General features: G+C 43.1%; 1 protein-coding gene across 2 annotated transcripts in view; it reads left to right on the forward strand.

Annotated features, from left to right (window-relative positions):
- KIF16B (kinesin family member 16B) overlaps positions 1 to 12,442 on the forward strand; it is a 287,436-nt gene that overhangs the window by 220,069 nt on the left and 54,925 nt on the right. For both annotated transcript variants that reach the window (XM_059705491.1, XM_059705490.1), the window contains exon 23: positions 622 to 744. In XM_059705491.1, coding sequence (XP_059561474.1) covers positions 622 to 744 — 123 coding nt within the window. The remainder of the gene's footprint in view (positions 1 to 621; positions 745 to 12,442) is intronic.

The raw sequence follows: 12,442 nt of genomic DNA on the forward strand, positions 1-12,442 counted from the left end.
CTATTCCTCAAACCCCTCTGGCTTCCCACCATCCAGACCATAAATAATTGTCAGGGCCAAGTAGATTATTAATCAAATGGAGCCTAAAGAAAATACTTGGGATTTGTTTTAATTGTGGCTGAAAGAGCTTTCCACGCTGCACTGGCTTATAAAGATGCCTGGAAGTTAAAAATGAAGTAAATTTGAGTAAAATCTCCAGCTTTTGGAGCATTATGTACATCAGCCTGAGAGTCTGTGAAGAAAAAAGAAGTCAGATAATCAACACTTTTCAGAGAGAGGAATCTGTTTTAGACCAATTTTTTTTTTTAAGTTGGGATATGTAATCTGTCCCTTTCTTCGTTTGTTCTTATAAATTGGAAGGAACTTCAAAGGCAAACAACATTTTGAAGTGCTTTTGCCCTAACTCTTGGGGATAATATACCTAAAGAACTGGTCTTTTGTTGTGAGAGAGACTTAGCATTTTTCTTTCAAAGGCAATCATCATTTTTCTAAATAAACTCCACCGGTTTGATGCTCTTTTCTCTACTTGAAACACATTTTCTCCTGTCTGCCCAAGCAGGGTATTTGCAATTGAGTGATCTTGCTTCTCTTTGTTCTCCCCATCTGATGTGCCTTTGATAGCGGATGGTTTCTCGCTCTTTGGGAGCAAGTCCAGATGACCTGAAGGACCCGATTAAAATCAGCATCCCTCGCTATGTTCTCTGCGGGCAAGGCAAGGACGAGCACTTCGAGTTTGAGGTCAAGGTAAGTGTTTGCTCTTCTTTACTCGTCTTGAGGAATGGAGGCTTGTAGCCAGGCAGTGCTTTCCTCTGGCTTTTTTTGTAAAAGGAGAAGAGGATACATGTGTGTGTCTTGTTTTACAAGATACTGGCCACGCCCTTCCTTAAGCCAGTATGTGAAAGTCTTAACTGTGTAGCGCAGGGAGAGAAGTTATCCTGTAGAAGGTGGTGGTGGTTGGGGAGTCAGGCAGACATGGAAGTTGCTGTCACTCCCCAGCCCCACAGGCAGGGTGACCAGCCATCCCAGGGGACCCAGGATTTTCCTGCATTCTGCATTGAAAGGTCCATGCCCTGGGCAACCTGGTGTGCCAGGCAAGCCGGACAGTGATCACCCTACCCAGGGGCTTGGGCTCAATGTTCTTATCAATCAAAATGGGAATAATACTATTTATGTCATGGGATATCAGTGCATATAAAGTACTGAGTATAGTGTCTGGTATAAGATAAACAGTTATAGCTATTGCTATTATTTCTATTGCTGCTCTTATTGTTGTTTTTATTATTACTAATGGAAGGTTTCCTAATCTGTCTTAGGTATTATTCAATTTATACTACTTTTCAGGAAGAGATGTGTCTCTTTCCTTACATCATACTTTCCAAAATAATGACTTCATCTTATTCCTAATTTATTTCTATTGACTCATAACAGGCACTTCATTAAATATTGTTGGCCACCATCCCCTCCTCAAGGAATTAATGACTAATCACGCGTCTTAATTTTCAAGGGTAGAGGAGGGTACTGATGTAATGACATTCACCAAAGTCACCAGTCTGTGGCTGCACAAAGGTGTTCTCAGAGGGGGTCTCGGTCAGATAAACACCAGGCTGGGAATCTGGATGCTGACTTTTAGGCTCTGGTTCTACTGAAGTTAACTGAATGACCCTAAGTGTTTTATCTTCCCTGAGCCTGTTTCCTCAGAGGTGAAGTGAGGACAATGGATAGTACCTTGGATTTCCAAATTTCTTCTTAGCTAAGCCCTTGGTGGAGCTGCTAGCGGGGAGGCTGGGGAGGGAGTCTGAAGCCGGCCCTCCTCGCTTCCCTGCTGCGATGAGCCTCCAGAACCCCTGGGCCCAGTTGGTTCCTCCCTTTAGGCACGCATGTTCTTTCAGTCTCCCTGGAGAAACAGTGCAAATAATTGCTGCTATATGGTGTCCTTGATCCAGTAATCTCCCCTGTCCCTGATTTAACGCCTCATTGCTGCTCAGTTCCTTTTCAGCCATTTGAAATTGTGTGTGTATATGCGTGTGTTGTGTGTGTATGTGTGAGTAGAACTCCTATTGTGCATACATGTACTGGTCTATACATACATAGACATAATTTCTGAAGCTGTGTTTGTATTATATCCCTATTTTTAAGTAGAGGACAAAGACTGGCTTTTACCAGCTCAGATTTTTGAATTCTCCAAAAAAGAACTCAACAGCTGTGGAAGGCATGCAATGATTTTAATGGGCCTAGATTTATTTTATTTTAATAGGTAAATGTTTTAATAAAATACAACTATTAAACCATTTATTTTAAAACTGGGTTGACTTAGTATGATCTAATTTATAGGTGGAATCTGAAAAACAAACAAAAGCCCAATCTCATAGATACAGAGAACAGACTGGTGACTACCAGAGGACTGGGGGGCTGGAGGCGGGCAGAAGAGAAATGGGTGGAGCCCAAAGGCTGCAGTTATAAAATGAATATAGTTAATAAGACTGTATTCCATAGTGGTTATAGTTAATAATACTGTATTCCATATTTTAAAGTTGCTAAGAGAGTGAAAATTTTGTGTAACTATGTATGCTAACAGATGTTAACTATATTTATTTGGTGATCATTCGCAATATATATGTACATATTTAATGACTATGTTGTATACCTGAAATAATACATTATATTGTCAATTATATCTAAAAAAGGAAAACTAAGTTGATTTAAATAAAAACTTCATGCAAATAATACTCCAGGCCATATGCAAATCTGGCCAAAATTATGAAGATGCTACTGTAAAGGCAACTTAGAAAAAGTACAAAAAATCACAGGAGGCCTTTTAGAATTTAGACTTTCACTTCGAAATATGAAGTCCAAATCCAAAGAGTTTTGCTTTCTTTGAACTTAACAGAGTCAAGTTCTGAAAGCATGTCACTGTTCTGCTTCCTCTTTATGCTTACCCCAATGCTATTGTCATTAGCACCAGGAATGGCCTGGGAGCATTTCCTGGAGAATTCCTAGCTCCCCATGGGAGCAGGGCTGCCTGATGTGTTCACAGGGGAGCTGAGGGCCTCACATTCTCCGGGGGTTACCCAGTCACAGAAGTGTCAGGGCCCAGAACTAGAAGCAAGCATCGCATGAATATGCTCTCTCCCTTAACAAAATGAACAGAAATGGCCGAGCTCCAGCAAAGGCCTGGCTGCTGGAATAGGGCTGGGTGCACTGCCATCCTGTCCCGTCTCCTCTGGTACCCTCAGCAAGTCAGGCAGCCTCATGGCAAAGGTGATGATGAAACCACCCGCTGGGCATGCAGAGTGCATGAGCTTAGGTATGGAAAGTGCTTAGAGCAGTGCCTGCCACATAATAACTGCTGGATAAGAGTTTGTTATTAGAAATAAATTAATTAATTTAAAAAAGATTATGCCCTTGGAGTCCTCTTAATGACTCCCAGTGTTCAATTGTGTCTTTATAAGGATTTTGTATTTTCCAGGTTGCTTTTTTATTATTCTCCCTCAATATTTCGACTTTTAACATTGAGTATGCAACCTTCTCCTACCATCATTTGACTATTACATGCAGAGACAGTGTTTTCTAGAACAAATAGTCACACTTCGGGAAGAGCTTGCTACTCCTAGTTCTTCTCTTGGTGAGCCAGTAGCTTTAAGAAGTCTAAGGTAAAAAGTATTAATTGGAAAAGAGTCTGTTCTATTTAGTTTTAGATCTTCTTACAAAGAAAATCTCCTGGTAATGTATATAGATATGCTATTACATTCTATACTTTAGAAAAATATTTGCTGCTTCTTCTTAAAAAAAAAGTATAATTTTATTTTTCCTCTGTCCCCCATGATGCTCTTAACAGTCTTCTGAGGTCCTGAAGGCTCTTAGCAGGGCATGGTGCCCTCTGTGATCAGCAGAGCAGGGTCTTGACACCCAATTGACTATGCAGCTTGCTGGTGTTTGCTGCCAGTCCATCTAGCTTAGATGGCAGGCCCCAGGGAGCCTGGGAAGAGATGGCACATGGACGTGTGGCTGCCCTGGAATTCACCTTTCAACTCTTCCTAAACCCTCCAGTTCCTCAGCCTCCTACCTTTTTCTGCCTACCCTTATTTAGATAGAATTTATTAGTTATTTAAATAATTCCTTCTTCCTGGCCATTTTCATTTTCATCCCCAATCTGGTAACTTCAGTGGTCTGTTCATTGAGGAATGAAGCGGTGGTGAGCCTTGGACTGGAATGTGAAAGGGATGCTCAAGGTGGGGTTCCGGGAGTGGCCTTTGGGGGAGAAAGTGGTTCTCCAATGCTCATCTGACCCCTGATGGGGCCTGAGGAGGCTTCTATCACTGGACTTTAAAATGAGAAAAACAGCTTTTCATGAAACTGAAAGATATTAACTCGAGAAGACTGCCTTATAGCTTCTTTACTTTGGGGATGAAAGACAACTTTTACGAAAAAAACAGACACGGTGATAATAACTAAGTATATAGGTTTTTGTTTTTTTGCTCACATTTTTTCAATCAACTCTTTTGTACCATAATATACTTGCCGTGAAACGGACCCATTTTAAGTGTAGTTTGATGAGTTTAGACGTATGTATACACCCATGTTACCAATTAAGATTTTGAACTTTTCAGTCATTCCAGAAGTTTCTAGCCAGCGCCTCCGCCCTGCCACAGGCGAGCGCTCATTTGCTCTCTGTGGGTCAGAGCAGTTGTGTCTGTCCACACCTGCCTTGTGAGTGGATGGGGCAGCACTTTCTCTTTTGTGTCTGGCTGCTTCCACTTTACGTGATGTTTTGGAGACTCATCTGTGTAGCTGAGTACAACAGTAATTTGTTTCTTTTAATCAATAAATAGCATCGTCTTATGTGGGTGCATCACCATCTGTAGGTTGGTGTTTGTTTCAATGTCCTTCTTTGACAATACAAAAGTGGTGATCTCCATGTTGCACCCCTCTCTTTATTCTGCTGGTCCTTGGAGGACACAGGCCCGGGAAGCCCTGGGTCAGGACATCAGCTCCCATTGTCCGTGCAGTTACACCTTCCCGTGCAGCCCAGTAGCACATCCCTCTGGGGCTGTGTCCATAGTCACTTCCAGAGATGGATGCCCTGCTCGCCGATGGGAGAGACAGGCCGAGAAGCTGAGGGGTGCCAGTTGGGCTGCTCTCTGAGAGCACATTCGTGCTGAATATCACTGAGTGTCCCGCTGGTCGCGGAATGTCCTGCACAGTACGTGCTGGCACCAAACCGCAGGTGACACCGCTGGCTGGACTACAGCAGTCATTTTACCTCCTGCTTCAAGTGCTTCTCAGTGACTGATATGTGAAATCCATTACACCGCATTATTCTTGCCTTTTTCTGTTACCCAGGGTTTCAGAATGGGTAGAATTTTATTTTTAAGCGATATTTCAGCGTGATGCAAAACACCAGCCTAGGAACTCGGTGGTTAAGGCTGATAAAAGCTGTCACACATTTGTTATAGAAATAAGCTGATGTTTTCAGTGTTTCTTGAAATGTCCAGCCTTTTAATTTACATATTAACATGGTAATGTGAAGAAACAAGCCAACACTGGTGTGTGTTTTCAAATATTTTGTTTCCTGAGAGTTTTTATTCCTGTGAAAACTGAAAGATTGTCTTCGGGTTCCTTCCCTAGAGCGGTGACATCTGCTGTACCCCCTGCCTCCCCTCCCATCGCCTGGTTTACTGCTTTTGCAGCAGGGGTCACAGCCCTCAGTCACGCTTGTTGTGTTTATTGCTCACCTTCCCCGTAGATGTGCACTCCATGGGTCTGTCAGTCTGCAGCATTGGGTGCCCAGTCCTCGCCCAGGGCCTCAGTGGAAATGGTCACCCAGGGAGGTTGCTCAGTACCACGACCCACATCTCTGCCACAGGCGTTCTCACTGGACACAGCCTGCTTAGAGCTTCGGGATGTGGTGACCATGTGTCCTTTGTAAACATCCCCCCAGCCCAGCCTCCTTCCCGCTATGGGCTCCTCATGTTCTGTCTGCAAATGGTTCAGTCATCGGTTAGTCTTCTCACTCCTTACCTTCTGCAGTATGCTATGCGGCTGGCTCTCTAGCCATCCGGTGAGGGTGTGGGCAAATCACGTGTCCTGACTGTGTTTGAGTCCAAGACAGCTGATGCCTTCCACCTCCCTGCCTCCCTCCCACCTTCTCCATTCTGCCCTCCAATATACCTGTGCACATGTACATACGCATACATACACACGTGTGTACACTCATATACACACACACACACAGCATGTGTGCACACGTCCTGGCTCTGGCAGTCACCAGCACCCGAAGTATAGTTTAGTTTAGTTCTGGGCTGTCTGCAGAGAGGGGTAGACACCCTGCCCACTGTCCACCTCTGGGTCCACCTCTGGGCACTCTCCAGCCCTTGCTCCTAGGAGTGCATGGCATAGCACCCTCTCCTTCAGGAGCCTGGCACCTGTCACACTCCCCCTGCTGTTCAGGTTCCGCAGGGCTCTCCTGTCCTTGCGGGGCTGCAGGCAGTCAGCCCTTTTGCCTGGAATCACTTTGGTCCATCTGCTGATCAGGGCTGCCGTTTACCTCGAATAAACTATATCCAGACCCAACCTGTCCTATTTTTAACCATCTGATTCTTGTTCAAGGCAGCAGTCTCCTCCTCTTGCCCCAAATGCCACCTCATTTGGCTGTAAGCCCTGGTCAGTGGTCTGAACAGAAAGGGAGAAGCAGAGAGAACAAGGATAATGAGTGACAGCATGAACGTGTGACTTAAAGGGAGTTTCCAGCAGGCAACCCACAAATAATTCCTGAGAACCCAAGGCAGTGGGGCTGGTCCCTTTCCAGTCATGTGGGCTAGACATGTGGTGAGCCCTCTCTGCTAATTCCAGTCATCACGGCCCTGGAACTGGGAGGTGTTGAGCGCTCTCATGTCTGCTGGGCCCCCCTAAGAGAGGGGCCCCTGAAGGTGAGAAGCTGTGAGTTACAAAACTTGACATTTTAGTATCTTGCTTTTATAACTGAAGGACCACATGATAGGGACTCCGGTACCAGGTCTGGTGTCACGTCTTAACTTAAGGCTGTGGGAGCAAACCGGTGGTGGGTGATGTTTATTATTTTGGCCTGAACAGGTGTTTAAAGTTTTGAGTGAGTTGTCAACATTTAAAACTTGGGAGATCTGACATGGAAATCCAGACTTGCCAAGTTTCTGTAAAATGTCAGACAACACAGGGACCCTGGGCCAACAATCCCACAGGGCAGCACCGACCCAAGCGCAGGGGCCCCTTCGAGTCAGGCTTGTGCTTCCGCTTTGCCACACACCCCAGAGCCCCCTGTCCCAGAGGGGTCACCTGCTAGAGGGGTAGCCGCTAGGTTCACACAGAGGCCCCGAGCACTCTACTCAGGGGCTCACTGACCTAATGAAGTCCCTGATCACGCAGTTTATTAAATCAGTTTAACTGCCCACAGAGAAACCTGGGAAGGAGGGGCAGGTGGGCACAGCACACTACCTGACCCAGGGACACACCGTGTTCACCCGTCCTCTCTCTGCCACCAGGGTCTTTCCCGCTGTGCTTACCAGGACAGTTTTGAGCAAGAAGCCTTGGCAGACACAGGTACCCAGGGCAACGCACGCTTGCTCTGTGGGCGCATGGCTGCCGGTGGCCTGCTGAACAGGTCTAGTTCTCATGGGCATTTCTTTGGTAGAGCACATGTGGGACCAGGCTGGTTGTCACAAGGGTCGTCAATTCAGAGTTGACATAATGTCGGCCCAACGCAGGCATGACCATGACTTAACACTTCCTGTATCTAAGTAGCATTCCTGTTGTTTCTGTCATATTTATTTCTTCTATGTTTGGCATGTCATATAGGTTATTGGGCTATGTTTAGCACATCTTACAAATTCTGTTGAGTCTCACAAGCTGCTTGCTTACTGGTTATCTGTTCTCACATATTCTGTGAGATTTGCCTGTAATGCATAAGCTTCCAGCTTACTTACTGGCTGTGTTTAGCCCTTCTTCTGAGCTTCATCCATCCTCTGTAGCATGGCAGGATTGAATGAGCTCAAATAATATGCAGGCGCCTGCTCTGCTCCCTGATATCTTACAGTCGCAGGGCCTCCTAGAGTTTCCTTCCTGACTGATCCCTGTAGGCATCTGAGTTTGCTACATCTTTTCAAGGGAGGACACGGACATCTATCATACACCTTCCTCATCCTTTCAGGCACTTTGCCAGTCATTTCCACAAATGAGGAAAATTGTAGCACAATGGGGGTTTTACTTGCATTTAATGAATTAGGAAATTATGAGTGACTTGCCAAAGGCCATACCGCTAGTAAGTACATCCAGGTACCGAATGTCTGTGTGAGATCTAAGTCTTCTAAGCCATACTGGTTTCCTTACTTACTTATTTTAATGCACCTTCTAAATGTCTCTGATTACCTCACTTTTTAGAAGTTGAGGCCATCTTTTAGTTTTGTCTTAGATATGGTGGCTGTTTCCGAATCCTTGCCTGTTCCCTAAATTTGCTGTTATCTTTGTGTGTGTTTTAACTTCTTATTTTCAATTCTGGCTGAGTCATGGGTACCCTCTAAATTGGGGCAATTGCTAAGCCTTGGGTCAGCCTGGAGCTTCTGATGGTGGAGAGGCCTGCCAGGAAGCATGAGGAGGAAATGCCCAGAAAATTTGCAGTTAGGGAGTTAAAGCAATCACATCTGCAGCCAGAGAAATTTCTCTTTATTTGGCAGAACAGCAATGAGAGCCATTCCAGTCTATTAGATAAACTGTGCACTAATACATCTTTTAGAAATACTCCCAACTTGATGTAATACAAATGTTCAGAAGGATTTGTGAGTTGGCATCTGAACGTCTGCTTGTTAGTAACTTGATAGATCATCTCCCCCTGTGTTTTAGCGTAGCTGAGATAAATGAAGTGTTGCATATGGTGTGGTCCATTTAGATTCAAATATTCAGCTTGTGTATTATTTTTAAACATAAATAACAAGTGAAAGAAATAACATTGGGGTTTGAAGAACCATATTTTATCCTTGTTTATTTTAAGCACCCCTCCCATGTCTTTGAGAACTTTGTCTTTCACTGAAAAAAATTAAGAAAAAAACCCCACATTTATTTTCCCTGTGTTCACACAAAGCAACAAATCTTTTCTATTACTTTTTGTTGGGCAGTGTGTTTACCTTCACAAAGTAATTGCTGCATGTATGAGAAATGATGAAGAAGAAAAGAGATTGAGTCACAAGCACAGAAGAAAAGCAGTTATTACCTTGTGGCCATGCCTTGAATTTCCACTTCATTTTTTTTTCTTCTACAAAGATATATTAATATTTTTTCTAATTTCAGAATTTGTGGAGTTTTACATCTCTTCCTAGAATAAACTTCTCTCAAAATAAATCATAAAATGGGTTAAACTCCCTTTCTTGCAATTGCTGCCCATGGATACCCTTGCCTTTTACTAGTGCATCATAGAAAACCTTTCTTTAGGAGCATGACCACAGTGCCAAGAGTTGCCCTTTATTGAGTACCCAAACACTCTGCTGGTTGCTTCACATTTTTTTCAGTTCATCTGCGGGTTAGGTATCATGAGTCCATTTTACAGATTTAAAAAAATGAGGCCTGGAGGAGCTGCTTAATTTAGCCAAAGCCACACAGCTTATTCGTGACTGGGCTGAGTCAGGACCCACGTCTGTCTCCATCCAGAGCTTTATATTATTTCATTCTCCATTGGTGACTGGTAGAGAGTGTATTCTGTGCATTGCCTCTGAAGATTTGGATAATTTGAAGGAAAATTGCCCAGGCTGTCATTCTCATAACTTCCCACAGTTTCAAAGTAGAATAATTCCCCTTATTCTTCACCTGCTTCACAAAGGTGTTACGGGAAGGGAGAAGTACTTATTAGTAATGATCTTGGATTTGAAAGGCATCCATTGTATCAGAATCTTAGGGTCTTTGTGCATTCTTTCAGATTTACCTTCAGACTACAAAATAAAGTTAATATACTCACATAAATGGCATCCCTGTTTTGAAGGTGCTGAAATTGAAGCATAAAGCAGCCGTTATTCTTCTTGTCGAAGGCTGAGATTTTGGTCAGCCAGAAAGCCCTGTTTGATTTTGCATCACTTCCTAGTTTGGGGTTCGGTATCCTCCACGGGGCTCCTGTCTTTATGACACACCAGCTTTAGGCCAGGCTCAGAAGCCCAAGGCCAAAGGCACTCTCTGTGCTTGTTGATGATACATCTGCTCAGACGGATGTCTAGAAGGTTTCCTGGATAATAAAGCTGAATAATCTTCCATCTGCGTGGGTCTCCTGTTTTCAGGAATCTTCATTTTTCAAACTCCATACACCTCCTCTCCATGATGCTAACAGGCAGGGGCAGATCTGGCCTTGGAGCCTAGACTCCCTGCTCCTTACAGCTCCTGGCTGTAAGACCATCCCCCTCCTGTGGGCACCGCACTTCCCTCAGGTGCCCCTGAGATGAAATTTGTGGAGTTAGTGGAGCTTTGGTCCAAGGAGCCCACTGCAATGGTGTGGGGATGTCTGCTTGGTTCAGGAACTCCTTATGCAGTTTTTGGATGTGATTCAGTGGCAGCTGTTCCCTTGAGTGAGAGAATAGTACCCCTGGGTGGTCACTGACACGATCTCTGTTCCTCTGTGACCACTTGGCTACAGTCCTCAGCACTCCTTTGGATCTCCTCAAAAGAAAGGTATGTAAACTTTCCTGAACTTTCTCTAGTTCCTCTAGAGAAGGAGATACATTGCATATCTCATAGCAAATAATGAAAATATCCCATTAGGCAATTATGTTCTCCCTCTCCTCCTTTCTAGATCTTTTGGGAGCTCCAAGTGGTGCCTCTTGCTCAGTGGAGGGATTTAGCTCCAGCTTATGTCCTTGGCTTTTATCATCAAGCTTGCATACCCAAAGGACCTTGACACTCAGTATTTATTTTTTAAAAATGAAAATACTAATGCCAAAAAAAAATTGTACTCTTTGTTTACTGCAGCATTATTTACAATAGCCAAGATTTGGAAGCAACCTTGGTGTGCATTGATAGGTGAATGGATAAAGGTGTGGTACATATATTCAGTGGACTATGACTCAGCCCTAAAAAGAATGAAATCTGGCTATTTGTGACAACAGGAATAACCTAAAGGATATTATGCTAAGTGAAATAAGTCAAACAGAGAAAGACAATTTTACTTATATGTGGGATCTAAGAGAGAAAACAAATGAGCAAAAAAATAAATAAATAGACTCATAGATACAGATATCAGACTGATGGTTGCCAGAGGGGAAGGGGATGGGGAGATGGCCAAAAAAGATTAAGGGGATTAAGAGGTACAGACTTCCAGTTATAAAATAAATTACAGGGATATAATGCACAGCATAGGGAATATAGTAATAGTATTGGAATATCTTTGTGCAGTGTCAGATGGTTATTAGACTTATCATGGTGATCACTTCATAAGGTATATCAATGTCAAATCACTATGAAACTAATATATTGTAATTCAACTATTATTTAAAATTAATTTTAAAAAAGCAACTAAGGACCATGACACTTAGAAACAAAAGGCTCTTAATAGGGGCTCACCCACTAAAGGCAATTTAGAGGCCACCTTTTGTTTCTGCCTATGTTTTTCAGGAGTCTCACAACCTGCATTCAATTTACCCCCATAGCGTTTAACACAGCATTTCTTCTCAATCAACAGAAAAGAAATTGGGTAAATGACATTTTTTCTTTCTTTGTTTTACAATGCTTTCCCCTTTCCCCTAATGCCTACATTTTAAAAACTTTAAACAGTTACTGGTAAGTCAGGAAAGGACTAAAATGCAGGTCACTCAACTGACCACATTTCAGGATAGAAAACAAATTGGAAAATGAAGTAGAAAAGTATTTATTGAAAAGAGACTTTAGGTCCCATTGTCTCCATTATTCATTTATTTATCATTGAACAAATAACAAATATTTGGCACCTGTAGTGTGTGTGTGTGTGTGTGTGTGTGTGTGTGTGTGTGTGTGTCTGAAATCACCAGTGTTGTCTGTCCACAGAAAGATTTGGTGAGGTTGACCAGGAGTAATTGAATGGCAGTCTGTGGTATCTATGGGATCGTTGTGATTAGTGGGATGTTGGCTTCTTTTACTACTTCTGGTGTAGTTCTGTTTGCAACAGTTGTCTGAAGAAATTTTAAGTAAGTATAGTGCATTAATGAATGCAACTAAATAGATTTAAACATTTGGAAAATATTTCATATATTCTCAAACATGTTCATAGTTCTGTTGCTTCATAATATTATACTTTGCAAAACTCTGAAAAAATTTTGTTTAGTATATACTAGGGTGATATTAGACTACTTCCTCCAGACTTGCTAAATACAAGGAAATTTAGCCCATTTAAATGTTGTTGCCCTGATCAGGTGGCTCAGTTGGTTGGAGCATCATCCCATACACCAAGAGGTTGCAGGTTTGATAC

The sequence above is a fragment of the Myotis daubentonii genome, chromosome 8 (genome assembly GCF_963259705.1).
Source record: "Myotis daubentonii chromosome 8, mMyoDau2.1, whole genome shotgun sequence".
In the NCBI taxonomy this organism is placed as follows: domain Eukaryota; kingdom Metazoa; phylum Chordata; class Mammalia; order Chiroptera; family Vespertilionidae; genus Myotis; species Myotis daubentonii.